Source organism: Pecten maximus, chromosome 15 (assembly GCF_902652985.1).
Source record: "Pecten maximus chromosome 15, xPecMax1.1, whole genome shotgun sequence".
NCBI lineage: Eukaryota > Metazoa > Mollusca > Bivalvia > Pectinida > Pectinidae > Pecten > Pecten maximus.
The window spans coordinates 10,203,525-10,231,042 of record NC_047029.1 but is presented as its reverse complement, the minus strand read 5'-3'; the positions used below and the strand labels follow the sequence as shown (position 1 = coordinate 10,231,042).

At 36.3% G+C, this 27,518-nt stretch overlaps 1 protein-coding gene across 2 annotated transcripts in view; it reads left to right on the top strand.

The window, feature by feature from the left end:
• The first annotated feature begins 278 nt into the window (after positions 1-278).
• LOC117343151 (basic salivary proline-rich protein 1-like) overlaps positions 279-27,518 on the top strand; it is a 45,068-nt gene continuing 17,828 nt past the window's right edge. Inside the window, exons 1-4 of one of the 2 annotated variants that reach the window (XM_033905474.1) lie at positions 279-451; positions 11,963-12,180; positions 17,969-18,121; positions 18,928-19,026. In XM_033905474.1, the coding sequence (XP_033761365.1) occupies positions 11,994-12,180; positions 17,969-18,121; positions 18,928-19,026 (439 nt within the window). In that variant the 5' untranslated portion in view covers positions 279-451; positions 11,963-11,993. The remainder of the gene's footprint in view (positions 452-11,962; positions 12,181-17,968; positions 18,122-18,927; positions 19,027-27,518) is intronic. The other variant, XM_033905475.1, reaches the window with a different exon arrangement.

Sequence of the window (27,518 nt, the reverse complement as noted above, 5' to 3'; positions counted from 1 at the left end):
CATCATCGCCGTAACCCGGAAGTGATCTTCATCAAAAGAAAGCTTAGAATTGTAAGACTTCATTTGCTTTTATGATTTGCTAATTGACTAAGATAACAAACTTTTGTTTGAAATCGTCTTTGTATCAATTACCGCATGCATCTGTTGTAATGATAAATTAAAAACACACAAATATCCTGCATTTATATCATGTAAACGTTTCAATGACACAGATGAATAATTTCCTTCGCGGATATAAGGTTTTGTAATTGGTCAATTTTCGTGACCCGACAGCCCGATCTGATACGCCATCTTGGTATCAAGCATATGTGTTTCCTGCTAAGAATTTACTGTTCCTCTCTTCCGGGTGTGGATATTGAATGTTTTAGAAACACTTGAGGCTTCAATGAAGCCAGGATGACCCCAGAGAAAGGATTTGACAAAGATTTAATCAGCTAATAGATCAACAAAGGTTTGTATCGTGACTAGATACCACAAAACAAAATAACATCTGACGAATAGGTAGGTGTGTTGATATGAGTTATGGGTGTCCCCAGTGAACTATCAAATATGGGAAAGATTTCAAGTTATGCGTGTAATTTGATAACTAGCAATGTGTCTTTATATCCTTGAGGATTTCCCAACCGCGTTAATATTGACACTTTCTTGTTATATACCATGACCCTAAAAACGGAAAGTTCAAATACACGGGGCCCTGTTTGTTTTTATTGTCCATTCAAGTTACCTGACCATAATTCACGTGAAGTGGACACACCCTCGGGCTGACCCGAGACTCTCATTACTCACTGCAGCGTAACCCTTCATATTTATTTGATGTCAATGGGCGGAAAGACTTCAGAGAAGTTGTAGAGGAAGTGAAGTGGTAGGGAGCAATTCTGCAAGTGCAGGTATCGTTACCTCCATAGGACTCCAATACACAACACGATATTGACATCAAATCTATCAGACCCTCTATAATCTATTGCATAATATGGAATGCATAGCATGCTAACATTACCGTGGTTATGATACACAGTTTATGGTAGTATACACAGTGTATCATTGTGTCCTGATGTCATGAGATATGAATGCCACAACCAAAATATAAATATAGCACCCCAAAATCACCCCCTGCACTTGACAGTCTTTACCTGGCTTCTGTAATATAGTCAGGTTGGGGGAAACCGCAAACTTAGGTAGTATATATACAATAGACAAGTTGGAGTATGGATTTGTTAATAAAAATAGCCAAAATCGCTTTGAACAGTGAATTTTATGAAATATTATTTATAATGGCACATTACAACAGGGTAAATAATATTTTAGTTAAAAATGTTTAATGAAAGGGTTGTCTACTTAGAAACTTGCTCTTACTGCCGTAAGAAATGCATCAATTTTTGGTACTTTCTGTCTTGCATAAATTTGAATGATTGTTAATACCTTATTATAAATGTGACTTGGACGGACATTTAAAAAAAAAAACGTTTCTAGTGATATTGGCTATCTTTAGCTACAAAGCGATACCTCATTTGGCTTATACCATAGGCATGTTATTGTATGAAAATTTATACGGAAGTTGATGATTTTTCCCAACCTTATATAGTTATGCTTACCTATTATATATGCTACTCATTACTCCACAGAGTCAGCATATAATATTGATAATTCTTAGGATTACTTTGCGATACGCACAAAGTGTAGGGCCAGATCATCATCGGAAACCCCCACGACTACAGGCCAGGTTGCTTATAATTATTGTCTTGTCTCTTTGATATATCTGAATTTTCTGATGATCTATAGCTTTTTTTTAGCTATATCGTCCTGTTTAATGTGGATACTCCAAAACTTCTTTACACTTTGTATCCGTATGCATATAGAGAAAAACGGGTTGGGATTTAGACAACATTATCTCGAATCCCTTCAACCTGACATAATAGACCTGCTACATGATGGTATGCACCTTCTGTCCTGACAGTGGTGGCCATTTTTAAACTGACCCTGATTAAAACTGGAGGTCTGATTTATAGGCATTGGTCATAGAAGTCAATCTGAGTGAAGGCTGGACATAGTCTCCATTGCATTATCTACCTATATATATATAGTTACTGTATATATTGGATCTTTATCTCTTCTCTTCATTCAGAGCAACTTATTTCTTTTGGATTTCACTGATTTAGGCGTATATATATTGGATCTTTATCTCTTCTCTTCATTCAGAGCAACTTATTTCTTTTGGATTTCACTGATTTAGAACGCCATTGAAAAGTAGCTATAGATGTCACAAATAAGTAATGGTTTGTAGTGTCGTGAATCTGTTTGTATTTTTATAATCGATTATCGATTAGGCTCAAATTTTGTTACTGATCCTGCAAGTTTTTGTTTTTCTAAAAAAATGTTGAGGCTCGTGACCAAACATATCCTCCTGGGTAAAGGTAAATTTCCTTTGCCAGACTAATCATTATTATCCATGAGACGAGGTCCTTATGGACTGCATGTTTGTGTTTGCTGATCATGAAGTACTAAGACTGTGGTGTTATAACGACGTCATCATTGACATTTCACTTTTAAAGTTTTGCATTGAGATCCATTGCTTAAAAGTATTTGTCCAAATTCAACCAAAGTTGGTACATACTTATAGATCACATATTTGCATTTGCTAGTGTGCATGTATATCGTCCAAACTATATGGTCCAGGGACTCTTGAAATAAAGATGCTGTGCTTAAATTATATATCTCAGTTTCTCAAAACGTATCAATGTCATTCCAACCAATCAAATGTAGTTGCATTGTAGAATGGACATCTCAGCACATCCTACAGATTATGAGAATTTCATTTCTTTTTGCTGTATTTTTGGGTTAAAAACATTATATGTTGAGAAATTTATATAAAATCTATATATTTCTTCTCCAATATTGACTTGTACAACTTAGTTTACCAGGTATATGTAGTCAGATTAGAATAAATTCTGTATAAATATATCAGATGTCTAATAACGATAAGTCTTAAAGATTAAGGCTTTATGAATTAGTAAGTTAAATGTGTTGAAAGAGCTTCTATATACTGCAATGTTATAATTATATGGCTTTCAACTCGTGCAATGTCAAAAGTACAGATGACTTAGATCTTCAAAACCAATAATTATATTTTCAGAGATCTTTTCATCGTTTTTGAGAAAAAATAGTTTTTTTTTTACTTGGGGGTAATATGTACATTAAAAGTAAGGATGATATAATGACTGTCTTATGACAAACACATCTTGATATAAAGATCAGGGAATTGATTTTAAAGACCGTCCGTATATAGGCCACTTTAGATCTGTACGTTATATCACCTTTTCAGAATTAAATCAATGGGCCAGCATTTGATGTGTCGTGTTATAGATAAGAGACCTGGATCAATGGCTGAATGCGAAGACCGAATGCATTTTCTGGCGTATTATGGTTTGCATGAGGCTGTCGATCCGTGATCAATGTTTAAAGATCTCTGATGGGAGCATATTACCTCGGACTGTTTCTGATAGTCCTTGGTGAAATGACTAATTGAGGACTAAATAGATTAATGGGAACAACGCTTCACTCTGTAAAAGTTTGTTCTTGTGATGAGTTGTCATAGAGACAGGACGGCAATATGAATCTAGCCGTTCCCTTATCTGAGCAGTCTTGTCTGAAACACTTTGCATTCCCAGTTTACATTACCAGGGATAACTTTGGAAGGGGCCATGGGGGCCATTAGCCCCATATTTTCTAAAATGGCCCACCAAAATTTTCAAATTATTTGAATTTTCTATGTTTTGGTCGTCACATTTCTGAAATCTGTCAAAATGGCCCATTATCTTTAATTTTGCTTTTTGGTCCAGGGTGAACCCTGCATTCCAGGTACGTTTTACATTCCCAAGTATATGAACACAAATTGAATTTTTCACACATGTATTATATATGTCAAGTACAACCTAACATAGGCAGGGGGGATGCTTATTATGGTGTGGTTTATGTACATATGTATCAGACCTTTTCAGATAGCAATTTCTGTTCCCAAATTATGACTTGGGGCTGTATAATAACACCAATATATACAATGACTCCTGTTTCACCACAAGTATGTTGCTATTTACAAATTTGTGATTAGAACTACAAAATGTTAACTCAGTTCAGCATGCCAAGGTCACTTATACTATAAAAAGAGATTTGGTATGATTGATCTGTATATAATAGTCTCTTGTCTGAAACCGGGAGGGGGTGGGGCTATTCTCTCTACCTGCTGTCTACATATATATATTAAACACTGAAGTTTGTCAGCACTCTACAGGCTTCATTCCATGAGGGATTTTGAAATTTCACACAATTATTATCCCAAGACAAGTACAAGTCTCAAGGTTGTTGGGTCAAGGTCACTAAGTACTTTTAGAAAATCATTGTGAGGCTTTGTTTCTTGAGAGATTTGGATCAAACTTCAGACACTTGCAAAGGGCCATAATCAGGGTCCAGTAGGGGACATGTATAGCAATGTTCATAGTGATCAGGGGCCAGTAGTTTAGGGGACATATAGACAGCAATGTTCATAGTCAGGAGCCAGTAGTATAGGGGACATATATATAGACAGCAATGTTCATAGTCAGGGGCCAGTAGTATAGGGGACATATAGACAGCAATGTTCATAGTCAGGGGCCAGTAGTATATATATATAGCTAGGGGACATATAGACAGCAATGTTCATAGTCAGGGGCCAGTAGTATAGGGGACATATAGACAGCAATGTTCATAGTCAGGGGCCAGTAGTATAGGGGACATATAGACAGCAATGTTCATAGTCAGGGGCCAGTAGTATATATATATATAGCTAGGGGACATATAGACAGCAATGTTCATAGTCAGGGGCCAGTAGTATAGGGGACATATAGACAGCAATGTTCATAGTCAGGGGCCAGTAGTATAGGGGACATATAGACAGCAATGTTCATAGTCAGGGGCCAGTAGTATAGGGACATATAGACAGCAATGTTCATAGTCAGGGGCCAGTAGTATAGGGGACATATAGACAGCAATGTTCATAGTCAGGGGCCAGTAGTATAGGGGACATATAGACAGCAATGTTCATAGTCAGGGGCCAGTAGTATAGGGGACATATAGACAGCAATGTTCATAGTCAGGGGCCAGTAGTATATATATAGCTAGGGGACATATAGACAGCAATGTTCATAGTCAGGGGCCAGTAGTATAGGGGACATATAGACAGCAATGTTCATAGTCAGGGGCCAGTAGTATAGGGGACATATAGACAGCAATGTTCATAGTCAGGGGCCAGTAGGAGACATGTACAGCAATGTTCAGTATGCTTGTTATTTATAAAATTGATTGTTGTATGATTTCATTGTTGTATGATTTCATTAATATTATGTGTTGGTAGTTATATACTGCGGTAATAAACTTCAAGCTTTATGTCCAGATATCACTAGATGCCCACCTTACATTATCTGGTATATTTAGGGAGGGTGCCATATACAGAGCATGACACTATTTTTCTACCACCTCACTTCATCATGAAGACAATTTCTGCACCATAATCAGTTGCAACCTCTTCTCAGCCAGTTGAAAATTCACTGCATTACAAAAGTTTTGAAAGTCGTGGAACATACCAGAGATCAGTTGACAGCTCATGAAGAGAAAAACATTACATGCATATGATATATGGAATCCTATTGGCTAAGTCGAATATGGAACTAGGTTTGTTTGCAATTGCATTACAATTATACCGATCACGATTTTGGTGCAGCTATCCCCCAATTCGATCCCCAATACCCTTCCATACATTGTGTACATGTGAGGTATGCAAAAATGTGGTTGTACCATTCTGTATTTCAATACCTGAGGCTGTTGGCAAACCATTTGAGAAAACGATTTTTAATGTAGTCAACAATTTTCCTTGTAGTCTACTGCATGCAATTTATTTGTTTATTAATTGTAATCAAAAAGTTTTCAGACAAGTGGTAGATTTTACAAATTACCCAGATGAATGATATACAGTGCAGATGTCCTGAAAACATAGATAGTGCAGAGTTGAGGCCTGCTTTTCGACAACTTGTTTTTTGACAAGAACACCATAGATCGCTCATTATGAATTTGAATTAAATACTGATTGTGTATTTATATAACTTACAATGTACATATACTCATGTGCAGGTAAGAAACAAAAACATGATTTCATTGCACAATGCAGTGTACATACATAAATTTCCTGGAAGTTAAGAGTATTGATATTATTTGTGGCATTGAAATATGTCCTTTTAAATGAAAAATCATAAAGATATAATGCTACAATATTTTTTATGTCCAAATCCATTTTGGATAGTCATGAGGTCTCATGGACAATATTGAGTCGAGAAGATTGCATTAATATTTCTAGCCTGTGAAATGTAATTTGATCTAGTATTACAATCTGTTCATCAACATATTGCTTGCTATCATGATAATTTCTTTTATATTAGTTAAAAATTAAATTATGTTCCGTTCCATGTGAAATTTGAATCCCCTCATTCATTTCATAATTTGTTGTTGGGAAAACATACATCCTACTTTCAAAGAAGCTTTAAAAACAAAAATATCTTAGTAGTTGTTGGCAAGGGGTTACATAGATGCAACATTTAAAGACTTCTAATTGACATATAATTGCATGTTTTTGATGATAATCCCTTGAATGACAAATTTCCATGGTTGATCGATTCTGACCTATTCTATAAAAGCTACGATACAGTCACACTGACTCGCTCTTAATTCTGTTATATGCTGAAATTGGCAAATACTGTGTGTATTTAAAATATATTTCCATAATGAATACATGATTCATAACAATTATTAGTATAAGACTCCTAATAGTTTGTGTTGCTACTGAACACAGGACCATTTTAAGGGCTCCTGATTGGATATGACTACGTACTGTGATAATTATAATTGGATAGTTTGTGTATAAACTGACTCTGAAGTAGTATAGGAGTTACTGGTGTATGTTTATCATGACTGGTACATTTTATAAGAGTTTCAAAGTAATTGTTTCTATTGTTATCAAAACAATGTCAGGTCATGACGATGAGGAAGAAAAGATGACTGTGTGTGTGTGCCCTATATATAACCTGCTATAAGTATGAATCCGTTCTCTCATTGTTTAGATGGAACATGTAAGGTTAGATGTATTTAAACTGTTCAGTTAAAGATCTAACTCGTGGACTGACAGATTTCAGTGTTTATACCTTGTTGTATGGAGTATTGATACATTTGGAATGGTTCTATAGCGATGTCAGACACAGGTATACATGTAAGTAAAGGTTGTTTTACTATGTATGTACATGTATAATCGTACTTATCTATCAGGTCTAGGTTTTATCATCCATCATTAACTTAAGAGTTTCCAAAGGATAAAGTAACAGATTTTAACTGAAAAAAATATTAGTTAAAAGAAACCTTCCTTAAAGTGATGTTAAATATTACTATAGGAGAAAAAGACATTAACATATTTTCCAAGAGTTTGTTACAAAACTAGCGCCACTGTCTATTAATATCTTAAAAGTGACTGCAACAGTTCTTGGATGATATGTATCTTAAAAAAATGATCTACTAGGTAATTCATATATTACCGATTGTAACCAAATCTTAGGTAATAGTCGTTTTAAACCCTTGTAATTTCTTGAGGAAAATTTTAAGTTAAGGAAATTAAACTGGCCCCAGGTCATCCACATCATTTACAATATTATTTCATAGAAGCCTTAATAGCCAGCAAAGTTTGTGATCTTTCTTAAAACCAAAATTTAATTCATTGCATTATAATAGTAAACGGTAATTTGTGATTGACGGCATAAAAAAAGAGGGACCAAGAGAAGTTTTTATAGATGAGCAACAAGAGCATCAGATCTGGACTGCAACCTGTCCAGTGGTGGTCTGAAGTGTGTGGATTGATTCAGGACAGTTTGTGTTTCTCAGAGGAAGCTGGATCACAGACAATCCTGTACTGTTTTAGCTATCATTGGTAGTAATCAGGCATTTTACTTCAATTTCTCTGGAAAGCATAGCAGTTGATAGAGTGACCTGAAATACAAAGTAAATTCTCAGTAATATGACTTTTTTCCTTTGTTTAATTATTTTGACACACCTTTTTGATTTCACATGCATTGTCATTCTAAATTAGTAAACCTGGTTTTCCTGATCAATGGTGCATGTATACATACAATATGCCAATCTCAGTTTCAGAATGTGGCATCAGTTTCAGAATGTGCAGAGCCATAGTCTTATACACAATGGCCCTTATGCAAGGATTGGTATTGATCTTTGACCTTGATGTTTGACTGACATTTTCACATCAAAGCATATGTTCTCAAGTACATTGTATATGACATTCAATAACTATTGTCGGCTGACTACATATGAGTAGTGCATGTTGTACAGAGTATTAAAGGCTCATGTATATAAATCTGCTGCATTTTAAGATTCACAAAGTCTTATAAATTTGTTAATTTTCTGAAACTTATCTGTTATAATATTCCCGAAATTAAATATTCCCAAACTTATATAAATCTGCAGATATTCCCAAACTTATATAAATCTGCTGATATTCCCAAACTTATATAAATATAATATGTTTATATTCCCAAACTTATATTATAAATCTGCTGATATTCCTGAACTTTGTCATGATGGAATGATCATACATACACACTGAAAACACTAATTTATGCTGTAATAATTAATCATTATTTCACAATTACATGTAGATTTCCCTTCTAATTTACCGAGACCATTGACACACTGAGCCTTCATATACAACGATCAATCATTACATCACATTCACAACACAAAATGAATTCATGCTCCAATAATTACATTGATAAAAACCCCTCCTCTTCTAGCATGGTTCTAAAGGTTTTTATACATATTCACTTATAATTACCATTAAAAAAACGGAAAAACACTTTCTAAGCTTCTGATCCAGGCGATTGTCTGACGGAGTCGTGATGGATTTAGAATACAATATCCCGGTCTTTAGGTACTGTCGTGTGTTTAGGATCAAACCCTGCGGTTTATTTTTCATTCTGGCTTTTATTAGCCCACCATCATCATCAAATTTTGACAATTGAAGTTTGTTATCACTATTTCTGAGAAAGTATTTAAGGGATCTTTCTCAAATTTCATATGTAAGTTTCCCTTGGTGCCTAGTTATGCATATTGCGTTTTGAGACCAATCTGAAAACAACATGGCCGACAGGCAGCCATCTTGGATTTTGACAATTGAAGTTTGTTATCACTATTTCTGAGAAAGTACTGAATGGATCTTTCTGAAATTTCATATGTAGGCTTCCCTTGGTGCCTAGTTATGCATATTGCGTTTTGAGACCAATCAGAAAACAACATGGCCGACAGGCAGCCATCTTGGATTTTGACAATTGAAGTTTGTTATCGCTATTTCTGAGAAAGTACTGAAGGGATCTTTCTCAAATTTCATATGTAAGTTTCCCTTGGTGCCTAGTTATGCATATTGCGATTTGAGACCAATCGGAAAATAACATGGCCGACAGGCAGCCATCTTGGATTTTGACAATTGAAGTTTGTTATCTCTATTTCTCAAAGTACTGAATGGATCTTTCTCAAATTTCATAAGTAGGTTCCCCTTGGTCCCTTGTATTGCATTTTTGGACCAGTCTGTCCTGAAAACAACCTGGCAAACAAACAGCCATTATCGTTAAATCTCAAATTTCTTATATAGCTAGGATTCCCTTGTTTGAAAAGTACTGGAGGGATGTCTCAATTTGCACAGATTAGTAAAATGAAGGGAAAAGTAGAGAAAAGATCAATCTGACATGGCACCTATGAAGATCATTCAATGGTGGGCGCCAAGATCCCTCTGGGATCTCTTGTATATATAGATAGGAATGTGTCAAGCCCCTGTGAATGTATCTAGATATTTGATAAACTGGTGGATTTATACTGTTTTCATGTAGCAACTTTATACCTGTGTAATTATATGTAATTACTGGATTTCTCTTTTATATAGTGTATATTTGACCTGTATGTATTTCGCTTCAAATCAGAATTGATACATGTCATATTGATATACACGTATATATGATTACAACAGACACATTGTATACATATTTTAACAGAAAATTCAACAGTAATAATGTATATATAGTTATATAATGTTGAATAAGAAACCTAATAAAAAGCCTTAAGCTTGTCCACAAAATGCATAAAATATATAGCAAAGCTGGAATGATAAATTTTTAAATTGATTGACCAAACAACATCGATCCTGAGTAGACATAGCTACTAATAGGATGTAACATGGTCAGGCTTCTTCGATTCTTTCATTTATCAGGAAATTCAATTTCATTGGCAAATTCATATTAAAATGTTTGGTGGTACTGAAAAATATCTTAACAGGCTATATATATAGCTAGGTATGACGGAAGATCCAAGGGGTGCTGCTGGGTTGGACATAATGGATCTAGAGTATAAATTGGATAAAGTATATATTTAGTTATATCAGGTCGCTGCTGGGTTGGACATTTTTGATGAAGAGTATATATTTAGTATATCATGTTTTTGCTTCTGTGTTGGGTTGGACAGATTCGATAAAGAGTTTATATTTAGTTATATTAGGTTTGTTTTTATCTCACTATGACACAATCTCTAGAGTTGTATCTATATAAGCAACAGCTGTTTATATTACTACCCTGGCCCTGGTGTCCTGATGAGGAGGTATAAGTTTTGTTAGCTTGACATGATTCAAGGTTTTAGTCTTGTTATTGACTTTAGTTGGAAATATGTGTTTAGTGTATGTTATTTTAATAGCAGAGTTGTCTGATCTTTTAATCTGTGTGTAAGAACTCCGGTTTATATGCTGATTTACGATAAAAAACAAGAGGCTATCTAGTAAAACCTTCAGCGATTACTGTTAATGCACACAATATATGAGATATGTGTATACTTCAAAGACTGAAGCTCTTTACCAAATTGAAGTTCGCTTGAAAGTGAAGCAAGAATTCTGGAGTGGATATGTAGTGTGATGTATACCAGAAAAAGGAAAAGTAATGAGATGAACAAGTATTATGTGTAAATTCTGATCGCTAATGATATGGATCTTTATAAAGGCGATCCTTCATTGCATGACCTTTACTCTTTTACTTGCAAAGATTTGTTGAATTTTCCTCCACAGTACAGATATATAACAAAGATTGGAACATTCTCTTTTGAAAAGATTAAATGATGATATAAAATTAATTAAAATTGAACTAATTAAATATAAAGAGTCATGCGGACGCTGCAAGACTCCAAAATCGGATACTTATTAGTTTGAATTGGCCGCCATCCAAGAGTGTGATTCACATACAAATAATTGCAAAGGATTCGCGATTGACTCTTTTTGAATATTAATGTGAAAAGAAATCCGACACAAAGTGTAAGTAATTTAAATTATGTAAGTCTAGAGAAAGAAGTAACAAGTTGACCAGGTATAAAAGTTAGCCGCACAATAAAAGTGTAGATAATATCTGACAACTAAACACACGTATAATTGTAGCTAGGTATTCTCTCCATCAATATACTGATATTCTGTCCTACACATGAAATTTATAAATTGATGACTTGAGAAATGTTTAAATACTATGTCCATTTCTTTTATTTATATTGAAACTTACAATACAGTGGGGAAGCAGCTCGGCTATACAAGGTCCTTTTATTGCACACTAATAAATGGTTTGATGAGTTGGACAGAAGTTATGATGTAAGGACAGTCCCACATGTCTGGTAATTTTATGTTGCTTGTAGCCTAGCCTAGACAAAGGCTTTCAAGGACTGTTTTAATTATTTCTGTGGGTCCATCAAGATCTATGTTAAAATGTTACATTTGAAAAAAACAGGAAAGACCTTGTTATGAGTGACAAAACACTATAGAAATCTCAATGTACCTTCAATATATGTGCTATTTTTTTTTTCATTTCAGGTAGACGGTTGACCCCTGAGGACTTACAGTGATGCCGCCCCCTCCGCCACCCCCACCCCCTGGGGCACCCCCTCCCCCCACGGTCAAATCCAGTGGTCGTCCCGTGGCAAAAAAGTCAGGAGGGGCAAATGAGCGAGGGGCTTTGCTCAGTGCCATTCACAAGGGAGCAGCACTGAAAAAAACTGTCACCAACGACCGTAGTGGCCCAGTTGTAGGAGGTATAATTACTGACTAACATATGTAGGAAACCTACAAGTTATCACGACAATACGGTGGTGGATGGGTTCAGATTGTAATGGTGACTTCCACAAACATTGATCCCGAATGATGCTTACCATATACTTATCCTGGAATAAGCCTGGGGGACAAACTTAACATTAATTGAGGCTTGCTTATTGCAGGACAATGAATAAGCTTTGGTAGTATTTTCACTAAGGTACAATAGACATTGTTGAGCTTATTACTTGGCATGGCTTATTATCAGGTGGTTACAATAGTAGAAAATTGAAATGGTAAAAAGAAGTTAGTTAATTCGTTTCTGTTATCATTGCAAGGAATACCAGGTATTCAAAGGATTTTTCACAATCTGATTAAAATCATATCTTGATCTGCGATCCCGGTCAATAGAGGAAAGTAGAGTGTAGTTACGAAACGGGAGCGCAGTTAAAGATATGAGTTAATTAATCAGATAGGATATTTCAAGTGCATGAAAGCATCCATTCTCTTTCAAAATTTATTTTTTTACAAATATTGATTTTTTTTTCTATCGATGTATTAACTTGTAACTGAAATCATTTAGCATACACATCTATGTAATGAATTTGACTATTTTTGCAATTATCATATTATTATTAATTAGTTCCATATTGAATGTAGTGATCAATGCTGATCATTTCCTAGTGTTCTCACCTCAAACATTCAGTTCTTGAACTAAATTATTCCAAATTGTTTTTGTTGAAACTCAGAAATGTGGTTAATATCAACATGATTTTAAACAAGCTTGTAATTAGTCAGTCAATCATGAATTTTAAGTTTTTAATTTCATTGAAATTGATACATATGTATCAGTTTTACATAAACCATGTCCATTTCTGGTAAACTGTCAAGAGAGGTGTTGAATTAGGAGGAAAGGCTATCCATAAATTTATACATATCCCACAGTACTTCCGTTTAAAATGATGCCTGCACTGGATAAGAGACCTCATTTTGCTTTAATTTAGATGAAAACTTCCTGGTTACTGTTAGTGATAATAACTGGTGGATTGGTGTAGTTTATCACAACTGTTATAGATAAAGTGGAAACTTGTCCGACACACAATCACTTCCCTCCACCAACCCAAAAGATAATACACATGGGTGAAAGCTAGTGTTCAGTACACATGGGTGAAAGCTAGTGTTGAGTACACATGGGTGAAAGCTAGTGTTCAGTACACATGGGTGAAAGCTAGTGTTCAGTACACATAGGTGAAAGCTAGGGTTGAGTACACATGGGTGAAAGCTAGTGTTCAGTACACATGGGTGAAAGCTAGTTCAGTACACATGGGTGAAAGCTAGTGTTCAGTACACATGGGTGAAAGCTAGTGTTGAGTACACATGGGTGAAAGCTAGTGTTCAGTACACATGGGTGAAAGCTAGTTCAGTACACATGGGTGAAAGCTAGTGTTCAGTACACATGGGTGAAAGCTAGTGTTGAGTACATATGGGTGAAAGCTAGTGTTGAGTACATATGGGTGAAAGCTAGTGTTCAGTACACATGGGTGAAAGCTAGTGTTCAGTACACATGGGTGAAAGCTAGTGTTGAGTACACATGGGTGAAAGCTAGTGTTGAGTACACATGGGTGAAAGCTAGTGTTCAGTACACATGGGTGAAAGGTAGTGTTCAGTACACATGGGTGAAAGCTAGTGTTCAGTACACATGGGTGAAAGCTAGTGTTCAGTACACATGGGTGAAAGCTAGTGTTCAGTACACATGGGTGAAAGCTAGTGTTCAGTACACATAGGTGAAAGCTAGGGTTGAGTACACATGGGTGAAAGCTAGTGTTCAGTACACATGGGTGAAAGCTAGTGTTGAGTACACATGGGTGAAAGCTAGTGTTGAGTACACATGGGTGAAAGCTAGTGTTCAGTACACATGGGTGAAAGGTAGTGTTCAGTACACATGGGTGAAAGCTAGTGTTCAGTACACATGGGTGAAAGCTAGTGTTCAGTACACATGGGTGAAAGCTAGTGTTCAGTACACATGGGTGAAAGCTAGTGTTCAGTACACATGGGTGAAAGCTAGTGTTGAGTACACATGGGTGAAAGCTAGTGTTTGGCACACATTGGTGAAAGCTAGTGTTTGGCACACATTGGTGAAAGCTAGTGTTCAGTACACATGGGTGAAAGCTAGTGTTCAGTACACATGGGTGAAAGCTAGTGTTCAGTACACATGGGTGAAAGCTAGTGTTCAGTACACATGGGTGAAAGCTAGTGTTGAGTACATATGGGTGAAAGCTAGTGTTCAGTACACATGGGTGAAAGCTAGTGTTCAGTACACATGGGTGAAAGCTAGTGTTCAGTACACATGGGTGAAAGCTAGTGTTCAGAACACATGGGTAAAAGCTAGTGTTCAGTACACATGGGTGAAAGCTAGTGTTGAGTACACATGGGTGAAAGCTAGTGTTCAGTACACATGGGTGAAAGCTAGTGTTCAGTACACATGGGTGAAATCTAGTGTTGAGTACACATGGGTGAAAGCTAGTGTTCAGTACATGTACACATGGGTGAAAGGTAGTGTTCAGTACACATGGGTGAAAGCTAGTGTTCAGTACACATGGGTGAAAGCTAGTGTTTGGCACACATGGGTGAAAGGTAGTGTTCAGTACACATGGGTGAAAGCTAGTGTTCAGTACACATATGGGTGAAAGCTAGTGTTCAGTACACATGGGTGAAAGCTAGTGTTCAGTACATGTACACATGGGTGAAAAGCTAGTGTTGAGTACACATGGGTGAAAGCTAGTGTTGAGTACACATGGGTGAAAGCTAGTGTTCAGTACACATGGGTGAAAGCTAGTGTTCAGTACATGTACACATGGGTAAAAGCTAGTGTTGAGTACACATGGGTGAAAGCTAGTGTTGAGTACACATGGGTGAAAGCTAGTGTTCAGTACACATGGGTGAAAGCTAGTGTTCAGTACATGTACACATGGGTAAAAGCTAGTGTTGAGTACACATGGGTGAAAGCTAGTGTTGAGTACACATGGGTGAAAGCTAGTGTTCAGTACACATGGGTGAAAGCTAGTGTTCAGTACACATGGGTGAAAGCTAGTGTTCAGTACACATGGGTGAAAGCTAGTGTTGAGTACACATGGGTGAAAGCTAGTGTTGAGTACACATGGGTGAAAGCTAGTGTTCAGTACACATGGGTGAAAGCTAGTGTTCAGTACATGTACACATGGTGAAAGCTAGTGTTGAGTACACATGGGTGAAAGCTAGTGTTCAGTACACATGGGTGAAAGCTAGTGGTGTTCAGTACACATGAGTGAAAGCTAGTGTTCAGTACACATGGGTGAAAGCTAGTGTTCGGTACACATGGGTGAAAGCTAGTGTTTGGCACACATTGGTGAAAGCTAGTGTTCAGTACACATGGGTGAAAGCTAGTGTTCAGTACACATGGGTGAAAGCTAGTGTTTGGCACACATTGGTGAAAGCTAGTGTTCAGTACACATGGGTGAAAGCTAGTGTTCAGTATACATGGGTGAAAGCTGGTGTTCAGTACACATGGGTGAAAGCTAGTGTTTGGCACACATTGGTGAAAGCTAGTGTTCAGTACACATGGGTGAAAGCTAGTGTTTGGCACACATTGGTGAAAGCTAGTGTTCAGTACACATGGGTGAAAGCTAGTGTTTGGCACACATTGGTGAAAGCTAGTGTTCAGTACACATGGGTGAAAGCTAGTGTTGAGTACACATGGGTGAAAGCTAGTGTTGAGTACATATGGGTGAAAGCTAGTGTTGAGTACACATGGGTGAAAGCTAGTGTTCAGTACACATGGGTGAAAGCTAGTGTTGAGTACACATGGGTGAAAGCTAGTGTTGAGTACATATGGGTGAAAGCTAGTGTTGAGTACATATGGGTGAAAGCTAGTGTTGAGTACATATGGGTGAAAGCTAGTGTTCAGTACATGTACACATGGGTAAAAGCTAGTGTTGAGTACACATGGGTGAAAGCTAGTGTTCAGTACATGTACACATGGGTAAAAGCTAGTGTTGAGTACACATGGGTGAAAGCTAGTGTTGAGTACACATGGGTGAAAGCTAGTGTTCAGTACATGTACACATGGGTAAAAGCTAGTGTTGAGTACACATGGGTGAAAGCTAGTGTTCAGTACACATGGGTGAAAGCTAGTGTTCAGTACATGTACACATGGGTAAAAGCTAGTGTTGAGTACACATGGGTGAAAGCTAGTGTTGAGTACACATGGGTGAAAGCTAGTGTTCAGTACACATGGGTGAAAGCTAGTGTTCAGTACACATGGGTGAAAGCTAGTGTTCAGTACACATGGGTGAAAGCTAGTGTTCAGTACACATGGGTGAAAGCTAGTGTTCAGTACACATGGGTGAAAGCTAGTGTTCAGTACACATGGGTGAAAGCTAGTGTTCAGTACACATGGGTGAAAGCTAGTGTTGAGTACACATGGGTGAAAGCTAGTGTTGAGTACATGTACACATGGGTAAAAGCTAGTGTTGAGTACACATGGGTGAAAGCTAGTGTTGAGTACACATGGGTGAAAGCTAGTGTTCAGTACATGTACACATGGGTAAAAGCTAGTGTTGAGTACACATGGGTGAAAGCTAGTGTTCAGAACACATGGGTGAAAGCTAGTGTTGAGTACACATGGGTGAAAGCTAGTGTTCAGTACATGTACACATGGGTGAAAGGTAGTGTTCAGAACACATGGGTGAAAGCTAGTGTTCAGAACACATGGGTAAAAGCTAGTGTTGAGTACACATGGGTGAAAGCTAGTGTTGAGTACACATGGGTGAAAGCTAGTGTTGAGTACACATGGGTGAAAGCTAGTGTTCAGAACACATGGGTGAAAGCTAGTGTTCAGAACACATGGGTGAAAGCTAGTGTTCGGTACACATGGGTGAAAGCTAGTGTTCAGTATTTTGAAAATATTTCACCACTCTATGTTAAATTTTGGCAAAACCAGCTATTTAAAAAATCTGACACTTTGACCAATGATTATATAAGAATAATTGTAGTAAAAATCATTTAACAATCGCTTTATTCACATGGAATAAGGAATGTTGCGAGGGCACCAAAACCCTGTACATTCTTAATACAATGTGCAGGTCTGATTCACTTTAACCATATATAATGATATGCATGGTTTTATTAGCAGTTTAGGGTGGTAGAACTATACCCGGTAATATGTTGTAAGAAGGATAGTCAATAATAATAGAAAACCTCACATTCATTTAGTCTGGCTAAGTAACTGAAGGTATTAGCTTATACTTAATTGGGCACATTTTCATGAGGTAGACTATCCGAATAAAATCTAAGAAAAAAAAATTGACAAAGGGCTTATATCTACTAGAACATAAATAATTATAATATAAAGAGTTCATGTCTTCTAGGTTATGAATAATTATAATGGGCTATTGTCTTCTAGGATATAAATAACTATAATGGGCTCATGTCGTCTAGGATATAAATAATTATAATGGACTATTGTCTTCTAGGAATTAAAAATAATCATCCCATTCTGTATATTCCCTATTTCTGTGTTTCTGCACAAAAAATATTCAGGAAAAAAAAATTGTTTTTGAAGCAACTTTTTGCTTACTAGGAGCATGCATTAACTAAAGTGTAGAGACAAGATTCCACATTGTAGAGGTTCCGTCCCATCATGGTACTGATTTCTCCTCACATTGTAGAGGTTCCGTCCCATCATGGTGCTGATTTCTCCTCTCCCACTAGTTCCCATGTTAACCAAGCTGCTTTAACACCCTTTTCCCTTAGGTAACAAGCCTTCGCCAGGCGGTGGTGGCCGAGGTGCGGGCCCGTTGATGCCCCCTGGTGGAGGGGCCAGCAAATTCAACACTGTGGCATGTCACAATAACCGGCCCAACAGTAGAGAACTCCCTAACTCGTGGCGTGGCTCCCAGGATGATGGTAAGAGGTTGTGCTATGTGTATAGCTGATGTAATCTTCATATAGAACCTGTACATGTTGATGTGATTGTGTGTTTGAGACTTGTAGAACTTCTAACAGGCATTAACTGAAAATTTTGTTCAGCCATACTTTAGGACAAATTATCAGAATATTTTAAGTATATAGTTTTACTATTAAAACAGAAAGTTTTTCCCCCTAAGGGTGTAATGATCAGAAAAATTGCAAACACTAATTAGCATAATATTACAAACAATTTTAAATTTGAAAAAAAAAATTATATACAAAATGTCAATGGAAGAATTTTAGGTACATTTAGCATGTGACTCTTCAGAAGGAGTGGTCCACATTCTCTTTCCAAATATAGTTTAGAAATCTGGGATCATTACAGATAGATCACACGTAAAGTAATTTGTATAGGTATGTTAATTTTCCCCAGCAGTTTATTGAACAGATACATGTTGTTACAGGGCCATTTTTGAGGGTACCGTATAGTTTGGGGATGAAAATGGGTCCCATTCCAATTGGAATTGCTTCATTCAAAGCCAAATTCCTAAAATTTGAAATATACTCATGAAATTCTATTCTCAATTCTCAATTCTTAGTTTTTATTCCCCCCCCCCCCCCCCCCCCCCAAAAAAAAAAATATGAGGGTTAATAATCTAGCGATAAATCTGGTGGATTTAATTTGAATACATATTTATGTCATGTGTAGATTAACAAATACATGTATAACAATGAATGTGGATGGAAGCTGCCATGATTAGATCCTCATTAGCTGACAATGCTGGTTACATGTTCACTTTCAGGAGTAGCCAAAAATAATTTGATAAACCAGAAACGAAAGCTGAGTCTCTCAGGTGCCCAAAACAATAAACAGCCTCTGAAGCCAAGCTTTTCTGACGGTGGTAACTGAATTCTCACCTCCTTAGCATGTGTCTCGTGGTGGAAATCTTTTCTTTATTTACAGTTTTACTTCGTCAGTAATATGTTTGTATCATATTGTGGTTATTTTGCTGACTTGGCTAAAATTTCATTATTTTGATTTACAGTGTTGTTCAAGTGTCAGTTGGAACTTTTTTTTTTCTTTTTTTTTTTCTTTTGCAAATTTTTAAGTGTTGTGTAGTTGCTGTTTTGAAAACTGTAATTATTTTAAGTAATATATCTTTGTGCGTGAACACTATTCAGAACAACCGAAGATCAGGTACCAGGGAGTTTGAGGATTTAAAAAAACACTGTTGACAAGGTGAAATATCAGTGGAAATGTGATTTATTTTATAACAACTGCTATACAAGTCATATTAACGTAAAATATAAATATATCTCCTGCTGGTCTGGATGGTAGCCTGCAAAGGGACTTGCTGTTGGAGGAAACCCACGTGGTCGGGTTGGTGACCCCCATACATACCCTTTCACTTCCGCAGTCCAAAATCTAAATTGGTTGCCTAGGTGACAGGGGAGTGTGTTACCATGGTCACCCAACCAGCATCCAAGACATTGTGACATATGTTTTGTGGAGGTGTTGCTGATTAAATGTCTGATTTATTTATTGAGGGTGAGATATGGGTGGAATGGTGTTATGACATTGTCAGTGAACTAATAACAATGGTGACAGGAGTAAGATTAACCCTCCATAGGATAGACATGGTGTGCATGTAGTTGATGGGTGTGAACATTACCTAGGATAAACTTAGGTATACACTACAGATTGGTGGATCATAGATTTAATATATACACCAAATTTGATTGAATATAGTATTATATTTATTATTCAATTTCTTGTGTTATGTATTATTATATATTTTATGTGTTCATATATAAAGATTACAATAAATATTGGATATCTGTGATGTTGGCTCTCTAGCAGTGTATGATCATATCATGATATTGTGTTATGGTGTATACATATTGGTATGCTTACATTCATAATACCTGTGTAACATTGACTGATGTTTACATTATTGTACAACAGTTGATGTCTCTAACATTGACTGATGATGTATGTTTACATTATTGTACAACAGTTGATGTCTGTAACATTGACTGATTGTGTATGTTTACATTATTGTACAACAGTTGATGTCTGTAACATTGACTGATGGTGTATGTTTACATTATTGTACAACAGTTGATGTCTCTAACATTGACTGATGTTTACATTATTGTACAACAGTTGATGTCTCTAACATTGACTGATGTTTACATTATTGTACAACAGTTGATGTCTCTCACATTGACTGATGTTTACATTATTGTACAACAGTTGATGTCTCTAACATTGACTGATGGTGTATGTTTACATTATTGTACAACAGTTGATGTCTGTATCATTGACTGATGGTGTATGTTTACATTATTGTACAACAGTTGATGTCTGTAACATTGACTGATGGTGTATGTTTACATTATTGTACAACAGTTGACGTCTGTAACATTGACTGATGTTTACATTATTGTACAACAGTTGATGTCTGTATCATTGACTGATGATGTATGTTTACATTATTGTACAACAGTTGATGTCTGTAACATTGACTGATGGTGTATGTTTACATTATTGTACAACAGTTGATGTCTGTAACATTGACTGATGGTGTATGTTTACATTATTGTACAACAGTTGACGTCTGTAACATTGACTGATGTTTACATTATTGTACAACAGTTGATGTCTGTATCATTGACTGATGATGTATGTTTACATTATTGTACAACAGTTGATGTCTGTAACATTGACTGATGGTGTATGTTTACATTATTGTACAACAGTTGATGTCTGTAACATTGACTGATTGTGTATGTTTACATTATTGTACAACAGTTGATGTCTGTAACATTGACTGATGGTGTATGTTTACATTATTGTACAACAGTTGATGTCTGTAACATTGACTGATGTTTACATTATTGTACAACAGTTGATGTCTCTAACATTGACTGATGTTTACATTATTGTACAACAGTTGATGTCTCTAACATTGACTGATGGTGTATGTTTACATTATTGTACAACAGTTGATGTCTGTAACATTGACTGATTGTGTATGTTTACATTATTGTACAACAGTTGATGTCTGTAACATTGACTGATGGTGTATGTTTACATTATTGTACAACAGTTGATGTCTGTAACATTGACTGATGTTTACATTATTGTACAACAGTTGATGTCTCTAACATTGACTGATGGTGTATGTTTACATTATTGTACAACAGTTGATGTCTGTAACATTGACTGATTGTGTATGTTTACATTATTGTACAACAGTTGATGTCTAACATTGACTGATGGTGTATGTTTACATTATTGTACAACAGTTGATGTCTGTAACATTGACTGATTGTGTATGTTTACATTATTGTACAACAGTTGATGTCTGTAACATTGACTGATGTTTACATTATTGTACAACAGTTGATGTCTGTAACATTGACTGATGGTGTATGTTTACATTATTGTACAACAGTTGATGTCTGTAACATTGACTGATGGTGTATGTTTACATTATTGTACAACAGTTGATGTCTGTAACATTGACTGATTGTGTATGTTTACATTATTGTACAACAGTTGATGTCTAACATTGACTGATGGTGTATGTTTACATTATTGTACAACAGTTGATGTCTGTAACATTGACTGATTGTGTATGTTTACATTATTGTACAACAGTTGATGTCTGTAACATTGACTGATGTTTACATTATTGTACAACAGTTGATGTCTCTAACATTGACTGATGTTGTGTGTTTACATTATTGTACAACAGTTGATGTCTCTAACATTGACTGATGTTTACATTATTGTACAACAGTCGATGTCTCTAACATTGACTGATGGTGTATGTTTACATTATTGTACAACAGTTGATGTCTGTAACATTGACTGATGGTGTATGTTTACATTATTGTACAACAGTTGATGTCTAACATTGACTGATGGTGTATGTTTACATTATTGTACAACAGTTGATGTCTCTCACATTGACTGATGGTGTATATTTACATTATTGTACAACAGTTGATGTCTGTAACATTGACTGATGGTGTATGTTTACATTATTGTACAACAGTTGATGTCTCTAACATTGACTGATGTTTACATTATTGTACAACAGTTGATGTCTAACATTGACTGATGGTGTATGTTTACATTATTGTACAACAGTTGATGTCTGTAACATTGACTGATGTTTACATTATTGTACAACAGTTGATGTCTAACATTGACTGATGGTGTATGTTTACATTATTGTACAACAGTTGATGTCTGTAACATTGACTGATGTTTACATTATTGTACAACAGTTGATGTCTCTAACATTGACTGATGTTTACATTATTGTACAACAGTTGATGTCTAACATTGACTGATGGTGTATGTTTACATTATTGTACAACAGTTGATGTCTGTAACATTGACTGATGTTTACATTATTGTACAACAGTTGATGTCTCTAACATTGACTGATGTTTACATTATTGTACAACAGTTGATGTCTGTAACATTGACTGATGTTTACATTATTGTACAACAGTTGATGTCTAACATTGACTGATGGTGTATGTTTACATTATTGTACAACAGTTGATGTCTGTAACATTGACTGATGTTTACATTATTGTACAACAGTTGATGTCTCTAACATTGACTGATGTTTACATTATTGTACAACAGTTGATGTCTGTAACATTGACTGATGTTTACATTATTGTACAACAGTTGATGTCTAACATTGACTGATGGTGTATGTTTACATTATTGTACAACAGTTGATGTCTCTAACATTGACTGATGTTTACATTATTGTACAACAGTTGATGTCTGTAACATTGACTGATGTTTACATTATTGTACAACAGTTGATGTCTCTAACATTGACTGATGTTTACATTATTGTACAACAGTTGATGTCTCTAACATTGACTGATGTTTACATTATTGTACAACAGTTGATGTCTCTAACATTGACTGATGTTTACATTATTGTACAACAGTTGATGTCTCTAACATTGACTGATGTTTACATTATTGTACAACAGTTGATGTCTCTCACATTGACTGATGTTTACATTATTGTACAACAGTTGATGTCTAACATTGACTGATGTTTACATTATTGTACAACAGTTGATGTCTCTAACATTGACTGATGTTTACATTATTGTACAACAGTTGATGTCTCTCACATTGACTGATGTTTACATTATTGTACAACAGTTGATGTCTGTAACATTGACTGATGGTGTATGTTTACATTATTGTACAACAGTTGATGTCTCTAACATTGACTGATGGTGTATGTTTACATTATTGTACAACAGTTGATGTCTGTAACATTGACTGATGTTTACATTATTGTACAACAGTTGATGTCTGTAACATTGACTGATGGTGTATGTTTACATTATTGTACAACAGTTGATGTCTCTAACATTGACTGATGTTTACATTATTGTACAACAGTCGATGTCTCTAACATTGACTGATGGTGTATGTTTACATTATTGTACAACAGTTGATGTCTAACATTGACTGATGTTGTATGTTTACATTATTGTACAACAGTTGATGTCTCTAACATTGACTGATGGTGTATGTTTACATTATTGTACAACAGTTGATGTCTGTAACATTGACTGATGTTTACATTATTGTACAACAGTTGATGTCTCTAACATTGACTGATGTTTACATTATTGTACAACAGTTGATGTCTGTAACATTGACTGATGGTGTATGTTTACATTATTGTACAACAGTTGATGTCTAACATTGACTGATGGTGTATGTTTACATTATTGTACAACAGTTGATGTCTGTAATATTGACTGATGTTTACATTATTGTACAACAGTTGATGTCTCTAACATTGACTGATGTTGTGTGTTTACATTATTGTACAACAGTTGATGTCTCTAACATTGACTGATGATGTATGTTTACATTATTGTACAACAGTTGATGTCTGTAATATTGACTGATGGTGTATGTTTACATTATTGTACAACAGTTGATATCTGTAACATTGACTGATGGTGTATGTTTTCATTATTGTACAACAGTTGATGTCTCTAACATTGACTGATGATGTATGTTTACATTATTGTACAACAGTTGATGTCTGTAATATTGACTGATGGTGTATGTTTACATTATTGTACAACAGTTGATGTCTCTAACATTGACTGATGTTGTGTGTTTACATTATTGTACAACAGTTGATGTCTAACATTGACTGATGGTGTATGTTTACATTATTGTACAACAGTTGATATCTCTAACATTGACTGATGGTGTATGTTTACATTATTGTACAACAGTTGATATCTCTAACAGTGACTGATGGTGTATGTTTACATTATTGTACAACAGTTGATGTCTCTAACATTGACTGATGTTGTGTGTTTACATTATTGTACAACAGTTGATGTCTGTAACATTGACTGATGGTGTATGTTTACATTATTGTACAACAGTTGATGTCTCTAACATTGACTGATGTTGTGTGTTTACATTATTAGCTCACCTGGCCCGAAGGGCCGGTGAGCTTATGCCATGGTGCAGCGTCCGTCGTCCGGCGTCCGTAGTCCGTCGTCCGTCAACTTTTTCTTTAAATCGCTACTAGTCATAAAGTATTGAATGGATTTTCACCAAATTTGGTCAGGAACATCCTTGGGGTAAGGGGAACAGAGTTTGTATACAGTTTTACTCTGAACCCCCAGGGGCCTGAGGGGCGGGGCCAAATAGGGGAAATAGGGTTAATCCTTTAAATCGCTACTTGTCATAAAGTTATGAATGAATTTGAACCAAATTTGGTCAGGAACATCCTTGGCAGAAGGTGAACAGAGTTTGTATAAATTTTTACTCTGAACCCCCAGGGGCCTGAGGGGCGGGGCCAAATAGGGGAAATAGGGTTACTCCTTTAAATCGCTACTAGTCATAAAGTTATGAATGAATTTGAACCAAATTTGGCCAGGAACATCCTTGGCAGAAGGGGAACAGAGTTTGTATAAATTTTTACTCTGAACCCCTAGGGACCTGAGGGGCGGGGCCAAATAGGGGAAATAGGGTTACTCCTTTAAATCGCTACTAGTCATAAAGTTATGAATGAATTTGAACCAAATTTGGTCAGTGACATCCTTGGCAGAAAGGGAACAGAGTTTGTATAAATTTTTACTCTGAACCCCCAGGGGCCTGAGGGGCGGGGCCAAATAAGGGAAATAGGGTTACTCCTTTAAATCGCTACTAGTCATAAAGTTATGAATGAATTTGAACCAAATTTGGTCAGGAACATCCTTGGCAGAAGGGGAACAGAGTTTGTATAAATTTTTACTCTGAACCCCTAGGGACCTGAGAGGCGGGGCCAAATAGGGGAAATAGGGTTACTCCTTTAAATCGCTACTAGTCATAAAGTTATGAATGAATTTGAACCAAATTTGGTCAGGAACATCCTTGGCAGAAGGGGAACAGAGTTTGTATAAATTTTTTCTCTGAACCCCTAGGGACCTGAGAGGCGGGGCCAAATAGGGGAAATAGGGTTACTCCTTTAAATCGCTACTAGTCATAAAGTTATTAATGAATTTGAACCAAATTTGGTCAGGAACATTCTTGGCAGAAGGTGAACAGAGTTTGTATAAAGTTTTACTCTGAACCCCCAGGGGCCTGAGGGGCGGGGCCAAATAGGGGAAATAGGGTTACTCCTTTAAATCGCTACTAGTCATAAAGTTATGAATGAATTTGAACCAAATTTGGTCAGGAACATCCTTGGCAGAAGGGGAACAGAGTTTGCATAAATTTTTACTCTGAACCCCTAGGGACCTGAGGGGCGGGGCCAAATAGGGGAAATAGGGTTACTCCTTTAAATCGCTACTAGTCATAAAGTTATGAATGAATTTGAACCAAATTTGGTCAGTGACATCCTTGGCAGAAAGGGAACAGAGTTTGTATAAATTTTTACTCTGAACCCCCAGGGGCCTGAGGGGCGGGGCCAAATAAGGGAAATAGGGTTACTCCTTTAAATCGCTACTAGTCATAAAGTTATGAATGAATTTGAACCAAATTTGGTCAGGAACATCCTTGGCAGAAGGGGAACAGAGTTTGTATAAATTTTTACTCTGAACCCCAGGGGCCTGAGGGGCGGGGCCAAATAAGGGAAATAGGGTTACTCCTTTAAATCGCTACTAGTCATAAAGTTATGAATGAATTTGAACCAAATTTGGTCAGGAACATCCTTGGCAGAAGGGGAACAGAGTTTGTATAAATTTTTTCTCTGAACCCCTAGGGACCTGAGAGGCGGGGCCAAATAGGGGAAATAGGGTTACTCCTTTAAATCGCTACTAGTCATAAAGTTATTAATGAATTTGAACCAAATTTGGTCAGGAACATTCTTGGCAGAAGGTGAACAGAGTTTGTATAAAGTTTTACTCTGAACCCCCAGGGGCCTGAGGGGCGGGGCCAAATAGGGGAAATAGGGTTACTCCTTTAAATCGCTACTAGTCATAAAGTTATGAATGAATTTGAACCAAATTTGGTCAGGAACATCCTTGGCAGAAGGGGAACAGAGTTTGCATAAATTTTTACTCTGAACCCCTAGGGACCTGAGGGGCGGGGCCAAATAGGGGAAATAGGGTTACTCCTTTAAATCGCTACTAGTCATAAAGTTATGAATGAATTTGAACCAAATTTGGTCAGGAACATCCTTGGTAGAAGGGGAACATAGTTTGTATAAATTTTTACTCTTAACCCCTAGGGACCTGAGGGGCGGGGCCAAATAGGGAAATAGGGGTTTTTCCTTTAAATAGCTATTATTCATAAAGTTATTAATGGATTTGAACCAAATTTGGTCTGGAATATTCTTAGGGGAAGGGGGAAAGAGAGTTTATATAAATATTGACTCTGACCACCAAGGGGCCTGAAGGGAGGGGCCAAATAGGGGAAATAGAGATTTGAGTTTTAAATGGATTTGAACCCAATTTGGTCAGAAACATCCGTGGTGATGGGGGAACAGATTTTGCATAAATGGTTACTGTGACCCTCAATCCCATAACTATGTATAGTAACGCTGGGCATTAAGGGATAAACACAATTCTTATGTAAACATAGGCCAAAGGGTTTTCCCCACCCTAAGGGACTTAGTTTCTTTAAACACCATTATGTTGTAAAAAATAATCCATATGGTCTTTCATTATACATTTTTGTATAATGTATTAACAAATTGAACATGAACATTATTTTGACATTTGGTCAAATCCAACCAGGTGAGCGATACAGGCCCCATGGGCCTCTGTACAACAGTTGATGTCTAACATTGACTGATGGTGTATGTTTACATTATTGTACAACAGTTGATGTCTCTCACATTGACTGATGTTTACATTATTGTACAACAGTTGATGT